This window comes from Aethalodelphis obliquidens, unplaced genomic scaffold, assembly GCF_003676395.1.
Source record: "Aethalodelphis obliquidens isolate GAN/ISIS:26980383/991018 unplaced genomic scaffold, ASM367639v1 scaffold13, whole genome shotgun sequence".
Classification (NCBI taxonomy): Eukaryota; Metazoa; Chordata; class Mammalia; order Artiodactyla; family Delphinidae; genus Aethalodelphis; species Aethalodelphis obliquidens.
Window position 1 is genome coordinate 23,292,197 of NW_020837957.1, and position 23,420 is coordinate 23,315,616.

Consider the following 23,420-nt stretch of genomic DNA (forward strand, 5'->3'; position numbering starts at 1 on the left):
ACTGGATTACATAATGAACAACACTTAAAACATGTTTGGGCGGAGTAGAAGAATAGTCTTAATCACTAGCTGGCATACTTCAAAATGTCAGCTGGTAGTTCAACACCTGGTCTTAATTAGGAATAGCTTATATACCAAATGTTCTCTAATATACCATATCTAAATTACTTACCGGTGTCTTGTTCTGTGTAGAAGCAGTTCTTCAAACAAGTCATAGGTATCGCTTCCCTTCCCTTTGCATGACATATTAGATAGTGTTTTAATTTCACTTTCAATCTAGTAAGCTTCATTTAGATGTGAAGTTTTGAGTTACTAGATGCCTTGAAAACAATTTTAAAAAATATCCCCTGAACCCCATCTTGTATAACACACTTGATTTTAATACCATACTTTTATTGTCCTTGTGAACTGTTCTCAACTGCCCTAATATTTATATAGGAATTAATAAATGACCTATTTTGCTCTTCTTTATTCTCTGAGAAATAGTTTCTAATCAGTATCTAACTCAAGTGAGACTTAAAAGATGAGATTTATATTAAATCTGCTGTTGTCCCAATCTTCCATTTAAAGCCCAGTTTACTCATAAAAATATTTTGGGATGTAATAGGTGATTACACCCTTTATTCCCTCACCTTCCAACCTCAGCAGTCCAGTCTGCTTAATATCTATCTGCCTTTAGCCCCAGCTCTTTCCTAGATGTATTTTGTACTGGGGACTGTGCTAACTGTTTACATGCTTAATTATTTCTCACAAAAATTTTAGAGGCAAAGCCCAAATGTTTCTAGTCTGGTATAAAAGTATTCAATGTGTAACAGTTATGGGTATTCTTAGAAACAGTTCTCAACTCTGCTTGCAAGTTTTCATTTATTTATCGCGTATGTAATGTGTACAGAGATTATTCTACATTCTTTGAGGAATTACCAAAGAAATAAAAAGCAAGGCTGTGTCTTTCAAGGAGCTTATTTATAATTTACTACAGAATGTAAAACATAATCGCAGGAACTATGAGGACTATTCAAAGACAACATCAGTTTATGGTGTTCTCACCAAAATGTTTAACCTGGACCTCATCTTGAGAAAACAGGCAAATCCATATTGTAGAACATTTTCTAGAACAACTGTCCTGAACTCATCTAAAGTGTCAATGTTATGACATCCAAAAAAAAGGGGTGGGGGGAGATGGACTAGAGGAGACTAAAGAGACATGAAAACCAAATGTATTTTGTGACCCATGATTGGATCCTTGATCAAAAACGTCTGCTACTTCGATTCAGAAACAAATAAGTGTGTGTGTGCACAGAGAAAAAGGGGGAAAGAAGAAGATAAACAGAAGTGACAAAACGTTAACAGTTACCCTTGGTGAAGAGTGTACAGATGTTGACTACTATTCTTTCAACTTTTCCGTAGTTTAGGAATTTTTCAAAATTAAGATGTTTGAGGAACAGTTAGAACAAGGAGATTAGAAGATAAACATTTGAGAATATAAGGCATGAGAAGACTAAGTGATAAGAATGAGGTGGACTCAGTCATGAAAGTTATATTTTTGAGATTTGGGCTTTACTCTGTTAATAGACAGGAATTGGCAGGAGACAGGTAATCAGCTCTTCTAGTTGGAAAATGAAGTTTACTCTGCTATCACAAAATATGTCTGTATTACAGAACATGTTGTCTTTAAAGTACTATGCCAAATAGGTGAAGTGGCAGCATCTTTTATGATCTTTCTTAATTCTTTTCTGCTCTCACATATTTAGTTCTGATCATATTTAAGGTCTTTCTAAGAAACTGGAAATATCCAGAATTTGCATTCTCTGTAGAACAGTGTAGTAATTTTTTTTTTCTTTCTAACTTACTGTTAAACCAACTTCTGGTCATTTGCAGTAGCACATATGGTTTGATATTAGTTGCAGATACTGATTTTTCAGAACAACACTTTAGATGAATGCCTCTCAACCTATAATGTGTATACTGAACACCAGTTAAAATACAGATTCCTATTCAGAAGGACTAAGATAAAGCCTGATATTCTGAATTTCTAAAAAGCTTCCTGTTAATGCCAAAACTGATGCTTCTGGTCCTTGAACCAAAGTTTGAGTAGCAAAGATCTAGAATAGGATTCTCAGTGAAGTGATGGGAAGATGCATATTATAATCTTCACAGGATGGTGAGTTACTTATCTTTAGATTCGTATTCCTACCTCCACAAGAAAATCCAAATTCCTTATCTAGGCCAACAGGTCCTTCTTAATCAAGCCCTTGTCCATTGTCCCTCACTTCAACCTCTCATTTACTAGCCACACTGGCCTTTTGGTTCTCTGAATGCACCAAGCCTTTCCTGCTTCAAGGCCACTATACTTATTTCCTCTTAGAACACACTTCTGGCTTCTCACAATTGGCTTCGTGTTATCCATTTAAGGTTTCAGCTTAATGACCTCTTCATAGCAAAACCTTACTTGGCCATCCTATATATGAAATACCTCTTCCAACTTACTGTGTACCATCATTCTTTCAGTATCTTTCCAATTACTTATTGATTTATTTGTTTACTGTCTTTTTCTCTATTATAATTTAAGCTCCTTAAGGGCAGGAACCTTGCCTTGTTCACCTTGTATCCCTGTGCTTAGAACCGTGCCTGAGACATAGTAGATACATAAATTTTTTGTTGAATGAATGAATGAACAAATGAACCCATTTAGATTCTGAAGGCAGTTCTTAGCTGAGCATGATGCCGTGATGATAACTGCTGGCAGAGGTAGCCCCTGATTGATAGCAGTATGAGCATGACCTCTCCTTACCTCAGGTGATTTGGGACACATACGCCCCCTCCCACAAAAAAAAAAAAAAAAGTGATTGAACAACACAGTTCTGAATTTTAGTGAAGATAGTATATTATGTTCTATTGCTGCTGAACCTTTCTTATATTTTATCCAACCATTCCTCAGGTTTTCTCTTTGCGTAGAAAACTTTCTGTCTAATGTAGTCTCATAAAACTACCCACAGCTGTACAATGAATGTTTACTTTAAGTGTATGCATGAGTAGGAGTTTGGTATGTATAATTACCCAAGTTAATAGCAGTGTTCACTCAATAGGTAGTAATTACAAAGTTGGAATTTGGCCAGGATGTTCGGCATGACATTCCTACTTTTAGATAGTGAAAACAAGTTCTTTTGTGATCACAGATAATCATAATGTTGAGATTAGTCTCATTAAGAATATAAGTCTAGATATAGTGTTAGTGCGATGGTGCTTTCTCAGCTTTTCTTATAGCACTGGTTCAGGTCTGGTTCGACTAGCAAATAAATCACAACACCACTCCCTACGTTGTTGCTTGTGTTTTCCCTAAAGGCATCTTGTGATTACTTTCTAACCTGACTCTGCTTGAGTTATAAAATCTGACAAAAATCACAGTTTAGAATCTGCTCCAGGCTAGCCATAAAAACATCTCTTTTCCTGTACTATATCTAACTACTACTTCGGAAACATCTTCTTGATAGCCTTTTGCAATCAGAGTATGGAAATTCTCTTTGGATAAGGTCACTATGGTGACTTTATTTCTTTTCCCCAAGAGTTTTCGGTGTCTTCAGACTCAACCTCATTTGATACTACTAGCTTTGTTCCTTTTTGCCTCTCACTTTATCGTTCATTAGTGCCAAGTATCATAGTCAGTAAGAATCTATAAAATGAACTGAGTAAAAGCTTGCTCACCTGATCTGCATTTTCCCCTACTCCTCTCTATTCCAGAGCTTTATCTCAAGGTCTTGGACAGAATGCGCCACTGTAGAGGAAAACCAGAAGAAACACTGAGAGACAAGTGGTACAGAAGAGGCGAGAAGGCAGAAAATGACAGGGCAGGAACTGCAGCTAGACTCGTGAAAGGGAACAAGTGAAGATGAAGAGAGAGGAGGGTAGGGAAAACTCTGGAGAACTAAGAGGATAAATATTAAACATGGCTAAAAGGAGAAGTGGCTAAATTAATACTTTGAAAGGAAAATGTTAAAAACATACTGTTCTTCAAAGAGGATTCATTAGATTGTTATGTCCTTGCAGATCACTTTTGAAGAGGAGATTAGGATGGTGTAGAATTTCAGTTGTATGTAAGTGACACTTCTAAATGCTCAGACCATTCTCCAGATGAGTGTGAACCACCACTTTAACTTATTGACAACATTTGTTTGCTTAGCACTTTTTTCTTTCCTGCGAAGTAAATCTCAGCTCAGCATCTTTTTGATTTATTGCAAATTGTAAATCAGCCACAGCCTTATTAATGAGACTTTAGCAGATTGCCTGAGTTAAATGTTGATGAGATGAAAGAAAAAACATACGTATATATATATATATTAAGTACGTAGCCTTCAGTATTCTCTTAGCTGGAGATTAGAGAAAGATTCTGTGGGTTTTGGAGACTTAGCAATAATATAGTGTAGAGAATTTAAAAGCAATAATAACCCACCTGAATTTGTGTCAGAATTAATTTAGTAAAATAAAATTCAAAGCCCTACAGAGTCATTTAGACTGGATCTCTTAGTTTTGACCAGCAGTGTTCAACCCCTGAGGTTACCCAAGACAATAAAAAGGCAAGAGTAAGTCAGCGGCCATTGTTGAAAAAGGGATATTCAGTATGAGCAATATGAGAGTAGTGAGCAGGGCGGATTGGAAGTTGAGATTATAAGGAATGTAATGAGGAAAATAAACAATTGAGAGAGATATATCAACAGAGCTTTGAGATCTTAGAGGTTGAGGAGTTTTGAATGACTGGATCTCAGGGGTTTCCTGAGCAGTGGATAAAGCCTGAAATTCTCAGTGTCCAAGTTTGTTGATCAGAATTATAGTACAAATGATATCTGTCTGCTCTTCTTTCAAATCCTTCTGGTTCCCCCCTCCCTTGTTTAAATTGGACAATAATAGATTAAAGAAATTAGCTAGTGGTATAGAAGGATGATTGGACCAAAATCTGAGGTATACGGTTCTTGGGCTTCAGTTTCTTTATCTATAAAATAACGAGTACAGGATATCCTTGGCCCTTTCATCTCTAAAATGCTGATTCTATAAACAAGAGAGTTTGAGTTTGGTGACAGCAGTAGAAGATTCATGCCTTGTTCTGTTCTGTTCCCTGAGTCCACCTGGAGGCATAACCCTTTTACTTATTTTGTTACTCTTTATACTGTGTCTCTTGGCACGCTTTGGTTCTGACGTGCTTCCGGCATCACTGTGTGTGGGTAGATGGAGAAGACTGAGTACCAGGGTCATTCTGCTCCCGTCCCCCATTCTTTTTTATATATTGTGGTAGCTTATAAGATATTCTTTAAAAAATTGTTCTATTTCAGTATACTTTTTTCCATATCACAAAAGCAGTGACTAGGAGAATATATCCTTGCTAAAGAGCTTCTGTAGACCTCAGGCCTCCTTTGCAGGTGCTGCGGAAACAAGCTTCACGTTGATAAAACCAAGAGCTAGGTCCTGGGCCCACACACGCTAAAGTCGTGTTCCTTGGTGTGGCCCATTGACCTGGCCATCACGTGGAAACTTGTTAGAAGTCCAGAAACTTGGGCCCCACTCCAGACCTTCTGAATCAGAATCTGTGTTTTAACAAGAGTCCCAGATGATTCATTTGCACGTTGAGTTTGGGAAGCCCGGCAGCAGTCCAGATCTCATCCAGCTTCCTGGGCTCTTCACCTCACATCGAAGGACACATGGCAGATGAAGTGTGTCTTTAGCAGGATTTAGTTTGATCTTGACTGTTCTTTGGAAGGGTGGAGGAAAAAAGGATACTTGAAGTTGACACCTAAGTCTTTCATCACAGTGTACTATGATCCTCTAACATTTGGCTTCTATAGCACAGTTTTGTCAGACTTCAATCTGGCATCTCCTTTCATTTCCCTCTTACACCATCACATCCATATTAAATCAGCTTCTGGAAAATAGAGCTGAGTTGTAAATATGTCTTAAGCACCCTTGAACCATCACCTACCATTCCTATTCTCTTTGCCTTCTATTTCTCCCTCATTTGGTGCTGAAATACTGAAACTGATTTTCATAGAATCAAAAGCTTGTTTAATTTACCATTAAGTGAAAATTATAAGGCTTTTTCATATTCAACATGTAAATTTTTTTAAGGATTCAGTTTATGGGTCATGTAATTTTTTATTTTCTGTTTCTTTTTCACTTGTCACTTGATATTTTTATTCTATTTGATGCCTTACTTGAAGAAGAAATAGGAAAGAACCTGGTAATCTCAAATCACACATTTGTTTGGCTCTTCTGTTTTGGTGGGGAAAAACTGCAAATATCTGCAAAAATATAATTGTGTATTCTCTAATGCAAAATAATTTTGTTATCTACATCCAATTTTCAGATGTTAAGGATGTGTGTGTGTAAGATAATAACATAAGGTTCATTTCATTTCCCTTCTAAAAACTCCATTATTTCTCTTAGTATATGAGTTATTGATGCTTCCCCTAAAAAATAAATTCTACTTCCAGAATCTTCCATTTTTCCTTAGTTCACATCCTCCGACATAAGGTTGCTTCTGCACTGTTTCCCTACTCTGTCCTTACCAATGGGCCTTATCCAGGAGGTAGCCATCATTCATGGCTATTAACTTATTGACTGACCTGGTAAGAAGTGTGCCAGAATATCTCCATGTGACTAACTCTATTCTAAAACGTAAATGAAAGATTGATAAATTGTCAAAAGTATGTGATTGACAGTCCTGTGTGTTAGAGGCTGAGGTCACAGCTTGCAGATGCTTTCAGTGCAGCAGGGGGCACTGGGCCCCCAACCCCTCACCCATCCCCACCCTGTCTCTAGTCTCCAGAAGAGATTCTCAACCACCTACTGTTGATCATGCAGAGATTTTCTTATTAGAAATTTATACCATTTTTCTTTGAGAAATTATGTATCACTGCCTTGCAGCTGGTTTATAAAGTTCTATATTAACCAATTTTTAACATTTTAATAATATATTTACAGTTCAATAATTTTTATATTAACTAATCTTTTGTACACTTTTAATTCCAATAGATTAAAATAGTCATATTTAGATATCTTAAAAATTTTATGTGTATCACACCTCTAATTTTATTAAGCTTTTTTATCAACAAGTTAATGATATCTGCTCAAGCTTATGATATCTGCTCTTAGCTCTTTAAAGTCTTCTGTTTCTCATCCTTTCTTTAATCATTTGGATTAAGGATTAGTTGATATTTGTTATTTGTTGAGTCATTAATAAATGAGAATTTTTATGAATAACAAGTCTCTGAGAAGAAAACAGATTTGCATAGACTATCCCCATACTGAAGTGCTGCCTGCTTCACCTTGGGTGTTGGTACCCCCCCCTCCCTTCCCCTCCCCTCCCCTCCCCTCCCCTCCCTTCCCCTCCCCATATAAATGTACTCACTCTACTGTGTCGTAAATGGTTGCCTTGTGCAGTTTTGTTTTCAGGATCCTCTTTCACTCTTTTCTGAGTGTGGTGATAGTAGCTTCTCTATGATGAATTAGCAATTACAGGTCACTGCTTTCCTTAGTTGAAGCCTGTATTTCAAGCTCTGTAATCGTCAAAGTGGTGTGATTGCTTTTGAATGTCTAAATGAAAAGTATTTTGCTATCACCAAACTTCATTTTCTTTAAATTGTACTTAAATAATGAGTATGTTCTCCTTTTTTAGGTGCGCTTTGTAAAGAATATAACTTCCTGGAAAGAGATGAAACCAGGGTTTTATCATGGGCACATTTCTTATTTGGATTTTGCAAAGTAAGTTATATCTAAAATGATACACGAAAGAATGCTTTGTACTTTAGCAACCTAAAAAGGAACTAATATATTAAATTATTATGATTCTGATGTTAAAAAAACGTACTGGCTTGTGTTTGCCACTTTTAGATATGTAATTTAAATATACCTTCTAGTGTTATACTGCCCTCTAGTGTTCATAAATCGATAATTGTCATACTAATTTTAGAAATTCAAGGTACATTAAATTTAGGTAATGCCCTTTAAAATTATTTATTATTATTATATTTCTGCTTCCTGTGCAGTCAAATGACACTATTTTAGGAGAGCCCCAAGTTTTAAGCTAGAGGCCAATCAGAGTATGACTTACCACGTCACTGACTGAGAACAGAGAAAGCAAAGGAGCCACTACTCAGTTATTGGTGCCCTAAAGTGTCTGCTTCTCAGCCAAGACACATTTCCCCTTGGGCTGCCTTGTTTTAGCTTTAAAAATGAGATATATTCTAAGGAGACTTTTCTCTTTTTCTGAGTGAATGGCGTTTTTGGGTTTTTTTTAACATCTTTATTGGAGTATAATTGCTTTACAATGGTGTGTTAGTTTCTGCTTTATAACAAAGCGAATCAGCTATACGTGTACATATATCCCCATACCTCCGGCCTCTTGCATCTCCCTTCCACCCTCCCTATCCCTCTGGGTGGTCACAGAGCACCAAGCTGATCTCCCTGTGCTATGCAGCTGCTTCCTACTAGGTATCTATTTTACATTTGGTAGTGTATATATGTCCATGCCACTCTCTCACTTCATCCCAGCTTACTGTTCCCCCTCCCCGTGTCCTCAAGTCCATTCTCTACATCTGCATCTTTATTCCTGTCCTGCCCCTAGGTTCATCAGAACCATTTTTTTTTTAGATTCCATATATATGTGTTACCATACAGTATTTATTTTTCTCTTTCTGATTTACTGTATGACAGTCAGACTAACTCTGTATGACAGTCTGTAGGTCCATCCACCTCACTACAAATAACTCAATTTCATTTCTTTTTATGGCCGAGTAATATTCCATTGTATATATGTGCCACATCTTCTTTACCCATTCGTCTTTCAATGGACACTTAGGTCGCTACCATGTCCTGGCTATTGTAAATAGAGCTGCAATGAACATTGTGGTACATGAATTTTTGAATTATGGTTTTCTCAGTGTATATGCCCAGTAGTGGGATTGCTGATTTGTATGGTAGTCCTATTTTTAGTTTTGTAAGTAACCTCCATACTGTTCTCCATAGTGGCTGTATCAATTTACATTCCCACCAACAGTACAAGAGGGTTCCCTCTTCTTCACACCCTCTCCAGCATTTATTGTTTGTAGATCTTTTGATGATGGCCATTCTGACTGGTGTGAGGTGATACCTCATTGTAGTTTTGATTTGTATTTCTCTGATTAGTGATGTTGAGCATCCTTTCATGTGTTTGTTGGCAATCTGTATATCTTCTTTGGAGAAATGTCTATTTAGGTCTTCTGCCCATTTTTGGATTGGGTTGTTTGTTTTGTTGATATTGAGCTGCATGAGCTGTTTATAAATTTTGGAGATTAATCCTTTGTCAGTTGCTTCATTTGCAAATATTTTCTCCCATTCTGAGGGTTGTCCTTTCGTCTTGTTTATGGTTTCCTTTGCTGTGCAAAAGCTTTTATCTTTCATTAGGTCCCATTTGTTTACTTTTGTTGTTATTTCCATTACTCTAGGAGGTGGGTCAAAAGGATCTTGCTGTGATTTATGTAGTAAAGTGTTCTGTCTATGTTTTCCTCTAAGAGTTTTGTAGTGCCTGGCCTTACATTTAGGTCTTTATCCATTTTGAGTTTATTTTTGTGTACAGTGTTAGGGAGTGTTCTAATTTCATTCTTTTACATGTAGCTGTCCAGTTTTCCCAGCGCCACTTATTGAAGAGGCTGTCTTTTCTCCATTGTATACTCTTGCCTCCTTTATCAAAGGTAAGGTGACCATATGTGCATGGGTTTATCTCTGGGCTTTCTATCCTGTTCCATTGATCTATATTTCTGTTTGGGTACCAGTACCATTCTGTCTTGATTACTGTAGCTTTGTGGTATAGTCTGAAATCAGGGAATCTGCTTCCTCCAGCTACGTTTTTCTTTCTCAATATTGCTTTGGCTATTTGGGGTCTTTTGTGTTTCCACACAAATTGTGAAATTTTTTGTTCTAGTTCTGTGAAAAATGCCAGTGGTAGTTTGATAGGGATTGCATTGAATCTGTAGATTGTTTTGGGTAGTATAGTCATTTTCACAATGCTGATTCTTCCAATCCAAGAACATGGTATATCTCTCCATCTGTTTGTGTCGTGTTTAATTTCTTTCATCAGTGTCCTATAGTTTTCTGCATACAGGTAGTTTGTCTCCTTAGGTTGGTTTATTCCTAGGTATTTTATTCTTTTTGTTGCAATGGCAAATGGGAGTGTTTCCTTAATTTCTGTTTCATACTTTTCATCTTTAGTGTCTAGGAATGCAAGAGATTTCTGTGCATTAATTTTGCATCCTGCTACTTTACCAAATTCATTGATTAGCTCTAGTAGTTTTCTGGTAGCATTTTTAGGATTTCTATGTATGGTGTCATGTCATCTGCAAACAGTGACAGTTTTACTTCTTTTCCGATTTGGATTCCTTTTATTTCGTTTTCTTCTCTGATTGTTGTAGCTAAAACTTCCAAAACTATGTTGAATAATAGTGGTGAGAGTGGGCACCCTTGTCTTGTTCCTGGTCTTAGAGGAAATCATTTCAGTTTTTCACCATTGAGAATGATGTTGGCTATGGGTTTGTCATCTATGGCCTTTATTATGTTGAGGGAAGTTCCCTCTATGCCTACTTTCTGGAGGGTTTTTTATCATAAATGGGTGTTGAATTTTGTCAAAAGCTTTTTCTGCATCTATTGAGATGATCATATGGTTTTTATTCTTCAATTTGTTAATATGGTGTATCACATTGATTGATTTTCGTATATTGAAGAATCCTTGCATTCTTGGGATAAACACCACTTGGTCATGGTGTAGGATCCTTTTAATGTGCTGTTGGATTCTGTTTGCTAGTATTTTGTTGAGGATTTTTGCATCTATGTTCATCAGTGATATTGGCCTGTAGTTTCTTTCTTTGTGACATCTTTGTCTGGTTTTGGTATCAGGGTGATGGTGGCCTCATAGAATGAGTTTGGGAGTGTTCCTCCTTCTGCTATATTTTGGAAGAGTTTGAGAAGGATAGGTGTTAGGCCTTCTCTAAATGTTTGATAGAATTCACCTGGGAAGTCATCTGGTCCTGGGCTTTTGTTTGTTGGAAGATTTTTAATTATAGTCTCAATTTCAGTGCTTGTGATTGGTCTGTTTAAATGTTCTATTTCTTCCTGGTTCAGTCTCGGAAGGTTGTGCTTTTCTCAGAATTTGTCCGTTTCTTCCAGGTTGTCCATTTTATTGGCGTGTAGTTGCTTGTAGTAATCTCTCATGATCCTTTGTATTTCTACAGTGTCAGTTGTACTTCTCCCTTTTCATTTCTAATTCTATTGATTTGAGTCTTCTCCCTTTTGTTCTTGATGAGTCTGGCTAATGATTTATCAATTTTGTTTATCTTCTCAAAGAACCAGGTTTTAGTTTTATTGATCTTTGCTATTGTTTCCTTCATTTCTTTTTCATTTATTTCTGATCTGATCTTTATGATTTCTTTCCTTCTGCTAACTTTGGGTTTTTTTTGTTCTTCTTTCTCTAATTGCTTTAGGTGTAGGTTTAGGTTGTTTGAGATGTTTCTTGTTTTTTGAGGTAGGATTCTATTGCTATAAACTTCCCTCTTAGAACTGCTTTTGCTCCATCCTGTAGGTTTTGGGTCGTTGTATTTTCATTGTCATTTGTTTCTAGGTATTTTTTGATTTCCTTAAAGACACTTTTTTTTTAAGTGATTTTCCTTTATAGTGATTTGCCTGAATCTGGACATAACTAACTCTCATTTTCCATGTTTTTGGGGAGGCATGGGATCAAGGTATTCCTATCATAATTCTCTGAAGAAAAGTTCATAAAACAACAGGCTTACATATAGTATCCAAGCACTATGGGGCTCCCCCTAGAGTCTGTGCCGCTTTAAGTACTAATCAGAAAACTGGTCAAAAGGAATATTCTGTAAGCATATGTGGCTTGGTGAATCCATTTAAACGTTTTATGTAACACATTGAGTATCATTATAGGAAAACCTCAAATGCAGATCTTTTCCCTAATAAAACTCTGCACTAACTTCAAAAACATTAAAAATAGTTTTTTAAATTATTTAAGCTTAGACATATTTGCTCATTCATTGCAGTAGCAGTCATGACTTCAAAGTAATACACCCTCATGTATTTGTCAACTTGAACGAGCATTCTGTGTAAAATCCAAAAATTTAATTGATATCCCACTGTCATTTTAACTTCTCAAATTTGAAAAGGAGTTGAATGAAATATTACTGATTCACATTGATAATAAATCTGAACTTTTTTGAAAAGCCTGTAATTAAAAGGAGTCTCCCAGATATTACATACATAGAACAATATATTCTTATTGCTAGTTTCTTCCACAGCACTCAACATCTTACAGTAAAGTGGTTGCTTTAAAGTTAAATGTACATTTTCTATAAATAATTCATACAGCAATATTGAAAACATTTTATAGGCAGCTTTAAGATAAACTAATTATTTTTTCTTTACAGAGTCATTGGACCAATTTCATAAACTTCATTCATATGCATATTTTCCCTCAGGGCTGCATTATCCTTCAATTGAATGTTTGTTACCTTTTCACCTAAATGATTTATTTTTTTTGCACACACAGCTTGGTTTCTCATACTTGAGGTTTTCATTATTAAAATAATATATTGAGTGCTTTTGCTTTGGGCAAAAGTCTTACACTTAGAATGAAGTTCTGGTGTATGCTAGGGTTTTTGCAGTTAAAAAAATATAAAGGTTCTTGGAAAGATTAATCTCATTTTTTAAATATTAACATGAACATTTAAGGGTTTGAATATTTTCCTAATGTGTTTCATCTTATTGGAAGCAATATGTATTGTGAAAAACTTTAATAGACCTTTACAAGATGTTAAACAAATACCTTAAAAAAATCAACAGGCAGAAATGTATTTTGATGTATATAGTCACAAACTATTTTAGATGTAACTACTATCTTTTAAAATAATTTTTAGTTTGTCATACCACAAATGAGTAAGGAAGAGGAAAGGAACATCACTTTACCAATTTTTAAAATATTTTATTGTTTAAAACATATTCTTGACTGGTGTAGTACTTTGTGGAGTCCATTAAAATACTTGCCTTCAGGAGAAAACCGTCAAATTTGATGAAAGAGATATTTAGTCACATAGCTTTTCAATTGCCTTAGCAGAAACACTAAAGAGAGTACAAACCCAGGATACCCCAGGAAACCCAGGCAGTAAGATAAAGTATTAAATAAAGTATTAAAAGTGGTTTCTAATTTAGACTGATCACTAAGAAGCACACATTTTATTTGCAAGCTGATATCGGCTCACGCTGTGTTTTGGTTACAGTTATCTGTTTTGGTTTATCTGTTTTTATTCAGAACTTTAGAATAATAACAAAAATATCTTCTTGTTACATATTTGTATTCCTGTCCTGTCTTATTCCTTTTTGTCTTAACTCTATCCTTATTTTTTTAAGCACATTTCCTAGTTCTTCCTTCCATTTTTCCCTTCAGTGTTTAATTACTGTTTTTTTTTAAATTGGTGAACAAACTATTTTAAAATAATGCAGATATGCTAACATCATAAATTTAGAAATTTTCCAGTGGAAAAACATTGTGTAAGTTAGACATTTTCAAATTGTCCTAGGGTGCAGGCAATATAAAGTTGAATAAGTTGCAGTTCTTGTCCTCAGTGAGTTCACTGAAACCCCCTTTTTTACTATTATTATCACTTCATTATGGTTCATTATAAACAGTGAAAATATTATAGATTATTCTCCCTTTTAAATTTATACCACTCATTTATCAGCAGCATCTATCACTCCCATTTTTATTTTCTTCAAATTTTATACAAAAGAAAAACATTTGAACATCTCTTTCAAAAACCTTTTTCAGAATATTTTCCTTTATAAAGGATAATGTCCAGCTAAAAGAAAACTATTTTAATGCTGTTTTTGATCAGACTCTGCTGAGATTTTTTATGATCTAGCTACCTAGGGTCATATGTCAGCATCCGGTCTTAGAAAGATATTTGGAAATTATTCTTGATCCAACAGTCAGTTTTATTCAGGTCCACGTCAGGTGTGTACCTTTGTGGTCATCCTCAGGAATGAGTATGGGTTTTCATCACCATCATTTTGGTTTCTCTGTATCACCCCTGTTGTCTTTTTCAGAACAATTGAGGTAAATCAGTAAAGAAACAGATGTGTCAGGACAAGTTTGGTAGTATGTAGATTCATGTGAGATTGTCCCTTTTGCCTTGTACTTATCTGCTGAACCAGTTGAAGTTTGCACCACTTTCTACAACTTTCAACAAATATGTCACAAACACTGTAGAAACATTTTAAAAATTATTTTAATCATTGCAAGTAATATGCTAGAGTTGGCTTTTTATTGATTTGTATTACTAGCTCTTTCTGTAGCATTGATCCTGTAGATGCTAAGGAGTAATCTCTCAAGTCAGATTTCTAGTTAAATCCCCCTCAGTTCCTTCCCAGCTCAGCAGTCTCAGCCACATGACTTCAGATCTTCAGTTTCCCCATTTGTAAAATGAGGATAATTAAAATAACTACTCCATGGGTGGTTGTGAGGATTAAATATGATAATGTAGGTGAAGCAGTTAGTTTGTGACTCACACAGAGCTGTGTTAAGCCCTTTTAAAACTCTGTCTTCGTTCAGTTACCATGTTGTCTTACTGGTGTTTTCTTCTCCCTGTCTGACTCTGTGCTGGCCCTCCTTATTCCCAGGTCCTAATAAGGCATTGCTCAAGATTCTCTCTTTGCCTCCAATGTTCTCTTTTGGGAAGTTTACCCATTTTTATTTATCAAGACACCCAAGCAAGAAACTTTAGAGTCATCTTCAACAACCCTTTTCTTTGCCACAAATATCTAGTCAGTCACCAAGTCTTTTGAACCTGGCTTCTTTCACCGAGCATAATGCTTTTGACATTCATCCAATTTGATGCGTGTATCAGTAGTTAGTTCCTTACTGAGTAGTAAGGAAGGAGGCACCACCATCCTTACTGTCCATCTACCAGTTCCTGGATACTTGGGTTGTTTCCAGCTTTTGGTGATTATGGATAAAGTTGTCAAAACATTTGCATACAGGTTTTGTGTGGACATAATGTCTGCATTTCTCTTGGGGAGAACCTAGAAGTGGGATTGCTGGATTGTATGGTAGCTCTGTAAGACACGGCTAAGCTGTTTTCCCAAGTGGCTTTATTATTTTGCAGTCTCACCAAAAGTGCACGAGAGTTCCAGTTGCTGTGTATCCTTACCAGCCTTCGGTATTGTTGGACCACACTCCCCCGTTTTTAAAATTTGGGCCATTTTAATAGATGAATGTTCTTTTTAAGAGATAAATAATTATTTTAAAAATCTTTTATTCTTAACATCATTATCAGTGGGACCAATAAATACCAACAGGTCATTCACTATTTTTGAAACAAGACAATGAGAACTTACCACTAGAAGGATTTGAAGCTTTCTATGAACACTTTAGGGATAAGAGAGTCCAGAATAAATATGTACAGTCCTCCCTTGTTATTTGCAGGTTCCGTATCCACAGATTCATCCAACCATAGGTTGACTGTATAAGATATCTTTGTTCCCCCGTGAGACTGCTGATTAACTAGAAGTGTTAAATCTGGTATGAAGCAGAAATCTCAAAGCGTTAATGCTTCCCAAAGGCTATTCAGCCCTCCTTCAGCTTCATCATCTTCCATTTAGGCTTTGTCTAGCCAGTTGACAAGGTTCCTTTCAAAAGTTCTGAGTATGCACTTGTCCTTTTAGCTATTCTTACTGTTCATTCATCCTAGGCTATACAGAGTGTGGGTGTAAGGAAATGTGCCTGGTTTGTCTCTCTTGCCGTCGTACATACATGCTGACATGGCAAGAATAAGGTTTCTTACCAACCTGCTGCTCAGATTATATTTTTTCCCTTTTGATCGCCATATAACATTGCAGAATCCTACCAAATCTGCTCTTCTCTTCCTAGGAAGATTATGTTCTAACGGGTCAATGATAGTTTAGTTTCCTGGAGGGAAGATGGGTTTTCTACTCTTCCATCTGAGCCCTCCTGAGGAACAGCTCAGATGACTGACTAGGGTTAAAGCTGGAGTCTGCAACTACAGAACATATTTTTCCACTGGTACAAAACTACCTGTTTGGCCAAAGTTTTAAACATACAAACTTAAGAGGATGCTTGTTTCCTAACTAGCTGAGCTGAGTGGCCTGATGCTCTTTTAGCATGCCTATTTTCAGTTATAATTCCTTGCCTTTATGTCTATACAGCCATATCCTAAGTTATAAATAATAGTTCTTAGCCATTTTCAGAAGAAGTTCACGTAGCTTATCTCATTAAAATCCTGTTTCATACATATAAGCACCGCCCAAAGCCATGCCCCAGAAAGTCATTTCCCAGACAGCAGGAAGAGTTTTCTCAAGTGCCATGTCCCCCTTCCACTTCTACTTGGTAAGAATTGCTATCTGTTCCACATGTCAGGGGCTAGCAGAAAGCAAAAAAGAAGAAGCATTGGTAGGAGATGTTCTGGGACGAAGTAATTCCCAAGGGAATAGTTCACGTGGATCAGTGGCTAATAATGGAGATGATAAAGGAGGTTCCCAGGGAATCCCACAGTCTTAAGAATGGAGTCATTGCCCCACTGCCCTGTGCTTCCCCCTTTTAGATTCCTCTTACTAGACAGCTCTAGCAGTTAAGGTAGCAACTGTGTACACCTCCCTACCTACCCTCTTCTCACTAGTGGGTGCACTGTCCCACAAAAAGGCTTTTGTAAGTGGCCAATTCACAACGTTCTATTCAACCTAATTTTAATATCCAACACCTATGTTTCTGACACTGAACACTAATGATAAAGCCATGAACAAGAGAGAAACAATCCTCTGCCCTCATGGAGCTTCTACCCTGATACCTAATTTGACAGTGCCGTATATTTGCAACAATACTGTTTCTTCCTTTAAAAATTTGTGAAAAAATTTTTTTACTGAATTGTTGGTTTTATAGGTTTATGAGTTGTTCAGTGAAAAAAATATGTCCCAAGTTCTAATAAACCAACTCACGAATTTAATATAATAATGTTTTACCAAAAAGTTCTGTGTAGTTTTCAGTATTTCCATATGTACAAAGGATTTTAGTGACTTAGACTTACACTTACTTAATGATGAGAAAAGGACTAGAATTCAGGAGAGTTGACCCCTTTTTACACACAAAGCAATTTTATAGAATACAGCCTGTTTGTAAGTTAGGACTTCTGTTCAGTTAATTTACAATAATTCAGAAGCTAAAAGAATCGAGTTATATCCAGGCACCTTGCTTTTTTCTCTTCTGTGATCTCTTTTCACTACTCATTTGCTTAAGCATTTAGTGTAAAACATTTATAGAATGCCTGCTGTGCGTAAGACATTTATTGTAACAGGCAGAAGTAAGGGGAAAATGTGAAACTAGTTAGGTTAGCTGTGTGCTTTTTAGTGCCTTTGAAAAAGTATTTTAGTAAGAAGGGAAATTTGTTATAAGCAGTTAGCTAAATTGAGGGTTTCTGTGGACAGACGAGTGAACATATCAAGACTGTCAAGAGAATAAGCAACTTTCACTATCTCTTATTGAGTCATACAACTTAAGTTTACCTTTCTCATTTCTCACTGTGATTCCCAGTTTTAGAGAGATTGCTAATATTTTTTTAATCTTTCAAATAGTACTAACCAGCGGGCAAGTATTTATGTATACCAGGCCCTGTGAAATATATAAAGGAAGTGTGAAGCACTCTGCCTACCCTCAAGTGGCTTATAATGCTATTGGGGAGGAAAGACTTACAAGAGAAACACTAGCAGGACAAGCCAAGAGTAAAACTGCCTGATAGCAATAGCTCCTGGGTGCAGGTGTCAAATGAGAGCAGATAGCACTGTATGCTGGAGTCATCAGGAAGACTTCCTAGACTTCACAAGATTTTGTTATTGCCCGCTTCAGTTTATTCCAAAACAACAGCCAATAACCTTTTTTCCCCCAGCTTCATTGACACATAATTGACGTATAACATGGTGTAAGTTTAAGGTGTACCATGTGATGATTTGCTACACCCATGTATTGTGAGATGTTTACCACAATAAGGTTAGTTAACACATCCTCACCTCACATGATTACCATCTTGTTGTTGTCGCTGCTGTCGTGATGAGAACATTTAAAACCTACTGACATAGCAACTTTCAAGTATACAGTATGTACAGTATTGTTCATTATAGTCGCCATGCTGTACATCAGATTCCATATCATGACACTTCTCGGCTGACTCAGGAAGGCCTCCCTCCTGATACATAACGTGCTCTACAAGGCCCACGTGATCTGCACGTCTTCTACCACCACCCCCATCTCTCCACTCCCATTCTCTGTTACTGTCCCCTTCCTGATTCTGCTGCAGCCAGATTGACCTCCTTGCTGGTCCTCAAAAATGCCTGGCACTTAGCTGCTTTGGGGCCTTCATACTTCGAAGTCTTATCTTCCTGGAACACTTTCTCCTAGATATCTACATGGCTCTCTTCTCATCACATAATAATACTGCTGCCTCCCTGGAAAACCCTGTTTTGAATTGTACTCTCCCCACTTCTCCCTATTCCATGCACTGCATCATTTCTCTCCTTAGTATTTTTACCATCTAACATATTTACTTATTTATTGGTTTATGTTCTGTCTCTCCCAAGTAGAATGTTAACTCCAGAAGGATGAGGAATTTTTCCTTTTTTTTCACTGCTGTTTTCCTAATATTAGAATAGTTCCTGGAATATATTGGATACACGAAAAGGTACTGTTTGAATGAATGAATGTAATAGAAAGAATAGGACTAGTTAAGGAAGATAGAATGAGCAAAGGCATGTAAGGAGAAATAGGAGTTGTTGGGAAGCAGAAGAGGTGGGCCTAACTGTAACAGATAGATGTTTCTTGTTTGAGGAGAGTTGAAAATAAAGTTAGATAAGTAAGGTGGAACCCAAGACATAAGGCAAGCAGACATTAACAATCAAGTAAAGGAGTTTGGGTTTGAAGTCAACATAAACAGTAGGGGTATTTCAGGTTTCTAAGAAGAGTGATCTAATAAATGAGGAAATATCAGTTGAGAATTGGTATGAAGGTAGACTGAAAGGGAGAGAGACTGGATGCAAGAAAACCAATTCTTATTATTAGAAAACCATCAATTATTGCAGTAATCCAAGCAAGAGGCCTACAAAGAAGGCAGTTGTGACAAGAAAGGAAGTGAGGAAGACAGGTCAAATCTCTGAGAAAGCCTACAAGAGAAAAAATCAGAAGGACTTGGTAACCATGCTAAAGAAGAATAAAGGAGAGTCAGGATAACACTAAGGTTTAAGGCTGGGATAAGTGAGGATATTAGAACAGGAATCAGCTAGACAATTCTAGGATCTGCAAGGGTGGCTAAAGTATACTTCTGTGTTCCTCCAGCTCTCTATCATTCCCTAAGGAAATAATGCTGAAGACTTAATGTTTTTCACTTCTATCTTGTCTTTAAAATTAGCATCACAGACGTTAGGCTCAAATGATCGCGCTTGTGTGGACTTGTGCTATATCCATTGACAATGTTTATCTAGTTGGGTGGGTCAGAAGTGAGAAATCATTGCTATGTGAAATTGAAATGTTTTATGTAATCTTGCTAGTAAAATTTAAAATTATTTGTCACTCAATTTTCCCTTCTCTCCTTTATCTTCAGCTGTAATTTAAAAATTCTTATTTCTTATTTACTTTATTGTAGTATAGTCCTAAAATATTTTCTAATCTCCACATACTGTATTTTATTTAATTAACTCATGTTTTTTTCCATATAGAATTAATACCTCAAATTTCAATTTCAGGACACCCCAAACAGAATGAAAGAGTTGATGTCACCTTTTAAATTTTTCTCTATTTCAGATTTGGTGTGAAGAAGAAGCCAATTTACATTAATGTCATAAGGGATCCTATTGAGAGGCTAGTTTCTTACTATTACTTTCTGAGATTTGGAGATGATTATAGACCAGGGTTAAGAAGACGAAAACAAGGGGACAAAAAGGTAATATTTTAGTTTTAGAATTTTTATAAAGATAATTGTTTATGAAATGCAATAAACAGTGAATGCTTTTAAAATTTATTAACGATTATAAATGTATTCCTTGCTTATTGTGGAAAACTTCAAAAGAGCCCAAAAGTATGAAGAAGTAAAAATAAAACTACTTTGTAGTTGATATTTTGGAGTATATATAATATTTTGTCCTTTTAAAAAATATTTGACTTGTGTTCTGGAGCTGAATATTTGTTTTATTATAGCCCTATTAATAATTTTCTATGAGATCACTATAATAACTCATTAATATGATACATTTGTGTACATAGTTTGGTTCTCTTAACCTTGATGATGGCAGTTTACGTTGATTTTTTTTTTTTTTTTTTTTTGCGGTACGCGGGCCTCTCACTGTTGTGGCCTCTCCCGTTGCGGAGCACAGGCTCCGGACGCGCAGGCTCAGCGGCCATGGCTCACGGGCCCAGCCGCTCCGCGGCATGTGGGATCTTCCCGGACCGGGGCACGAACCCGTGTCCACTGCATCGGCAGGCGGACTCTCAACCACTGCGCCACCAGGGAAGCCCGTTTACGTTGATTTTTGTTCATCTGTTTAGGGACACTATTTTGTTAAAGCAGCTTATTTTTTCAGGCAAGATGAGAATAATAGTTTAACAGGGTTCTTACAATTCGAGTTGTCTTCTATTTAAGTGCGTCCTCCAGAGTAGCCCCAGACTTGTTTTTCTAAGAAACCAAACTGTGTCAATTTTCTGGTGGAATACCTTTACGGGGACCTCGTCGCTCACAGGATTGCCCAAGGCACAGGAGACGCAGTCTGACATAGCCTGAGACCTCCTTCTCCTGCCTCATTTTCACCTCAGGCACCCAGTGCATCACTGGGTGTTGCACACGTGTTGTTCCCTATGTTTACGATGTCTCTCCTTCAATCTGAAAACTCTTTGTTCACCTTTAAGATCCAGCTCAAATGTTACCTCTTTCATAAAGTCTTTTCTGTCAGTGAGCCGTGTCCCTTTCAAAGTTCCCAGGGCACTCCATTCATATCGCTATTTTTTAAATATTTATTTTGTGGTACTTGAATTATTTGTTTACATATATGTCTTCTCCAAAAGGCTGTGAACGTCCTGAAGCAGGCACTGTATTTCCTTCACCTTTGTCTCCTCCATATCTAGTACGAGTACGGTGCCTAGTTCATCTGTAAGCGTTCAGCAAATGGCTCAGTGAGGGAATTCTGCACCTTTTAAACCTAAAGTGTTGCATAATGGTGATGCTAGATACTTGCTGTATTATAGTAATTAACACCCAACAATTAATTTTTTTCTAAGTTGGATGTGCCCTCTGTCACATGAGAAGGCAATGGTTCTTTTGTTTTATTTACCTGTTTATGTTTTCTAGAAATTGCTATTTCTTTCCTTAGTCTCAAGGCTTTAGACAGAAGGTACTGATCCAAACAGTACCTTTTTTTTCAGCATCTACTCATCTCTTAGTATTATATAATCTTCTAGAAAAAATATATATAATTATATTATTATGGAGTGTCTGTAAAATTTTGTAAAATCTGTAATATAACCCTTTTGTGACCTAGTACTTCAAAATTTATTGTTAGTTATTTCTAAATTCACTTCAATGCTAACTACTTTCTTTTTTAATTTTAGCCCTATCATTTATACTAGCTCTTACTCAGTAATTGTTAGTATCCATCTCCCTCCTTCAACTAAAGGAATGTTAGTGTTGGTAAGGAAAAGATTCACAGTCACGTAGGTTCCTACATCTGTCATGTCACGTCAGCCCTGGATACCGTGGTTTTGTGGTTGCTATCCTATGTAGTTTAGGGAATTAGGTAACAATAATACTTAATATAACAACAATAATAGCTCACATCTATTGAGTGCTTCTTGTTTATCAAGCTCTGTTTTAAGTCACATATTATGTATTTTTTCAGGTGGCCTGTACAACAATTTTATGGGATAATTGCTGTTGTTGTGTCCATTTTACAGATAAGGAAACTGGGGCACAGAAAGGTTAAGTACCTTGCCCAGTGTTATACTACCAGTAAATGGTGGTACAGGAATTTAAACCCAAGCACTCCAATTCCAGAGCTCACAGTCTTAACCTCTCTATACCCTTGAAAAAGGAGGGAGGGAAAGCAACATGTCACTCGATATTTTTGTATGAGAGATGTTCCAAAGTTGTATATTCAATGCTCACAGAAAAACCTAGGCAAATATTTTAACATAGTCTCCCTTTCATCTTTGAAAGCTTTAGGTAGGTATGCCCTCTCCAGCCTGGAGATTTAACCATTCTTCACCCTAATGATGATAGGTCTTGGTCTGTTTTTTTTATGTCATTATAAAATACATATTAATACACCTGTTTATTTAGATGTAATATTAGTAACATCAGCAAAATACTATTGTATTACCTTAATTCTCACGGGGAAAGGGCCATCTTCAAATGCTTTATCAAAGTAAAGAATTACTTTGTTTTGTGATAGGCAAAATAGACCTTTTCAGTCTTGAAACATATTGAAACACACGTTTTTAATAATTTGGTTTGTTTCTCATGACATAGATGTTGGTAACATTCTGGCACCTAATGAGTTAAATAAAGTTGTTATATTGCAAATAATTCCTTAATATCTTTAACTGGCAAGAGTTTTCTTTAATAAACTCATATCTGTAAAGTTGGTAAGACTTCGTGGCATATAGCACTTTGGAAGATGGCAGGGTATTTGAAGATAACTGGGATTAAAAAGTGGCTATGATGGCAAAGGCTAAGGCTGGAAATACCTTACAATGGCTTCATTTCCAGTTTCTGGTTACACTGTCAATAATTTCAAAGCCATTTTAGTCATATGTATATGCCTGTGATAGCTTTCAGTTGATCTTGTAAGGAACATACGATTTGCTTTATTTGGGAGATTTCAAATACTCTGTTTTTCAAACTTTATACCTAGAGTTTTGCATAATTTAATCTCTGTCCCAATACCTGGAAAATAGGGATATTTAGTAATCCAAAGGTCAGCATTCAAGAACTACAATATATAAATCAGTGGTTCTCAAACTTTTTAGTCTCAGAACTCCTTTTACTCTTTTTATTGAGGACCGCCAAGGAGCTTTTATCTATGTGGGTTATATCTATTTCTGTTCATATTTACCAATATCAGTAAATTTGCCAATTGACTGAGAAACTTTTAAAATAGTAACTAATTTAATAGTAACAGTAGGAGACCATAATATGGTAACATAAATAATATATTTTAATGCAAATAACCATTTTCAGAAAAAGGTATAAATAGTGACATTTTACATTTTTGCAAATTTTTAAAACACCTGATTTAATATAATATAGACAGCTGGATTTTCATATCTGCTGCTGAATCAGTCTATTTAATACATT

At 36.3% G+C, this 23,420-nt stretch overlaps 1 protein-coding gene across 4 annotated transcripts in view; it reads left to right on the forward strand.

Annotated features, from left to right (window-relative positions):
• Positions 1-23,420, forward strand: part of HS2ST1 (heparan sulfate 2-O-sulfotransferase 1) — a 186,068-nt gene that overhangs the window by 146,969 nt on the left and 15,679 nt on the right. For all 4 annotated transcript variants that reach the window (XM_027114247.1, XM_027114248.1, XM_027114249.1 and 1 more), the window contains 2 exons: positions 7,661-7,746; positions 19,880-20,018. In XM_027114247.1, the coding sequence (XP_026970048.1) occupies positions 7,661-7,746; positions 19,880-20,018 (225 nt within the window). The remainder of the gene's footprint in view (positions 1-7,660; positions 7,747-19,879; positions 20,019-23,420) is intronic.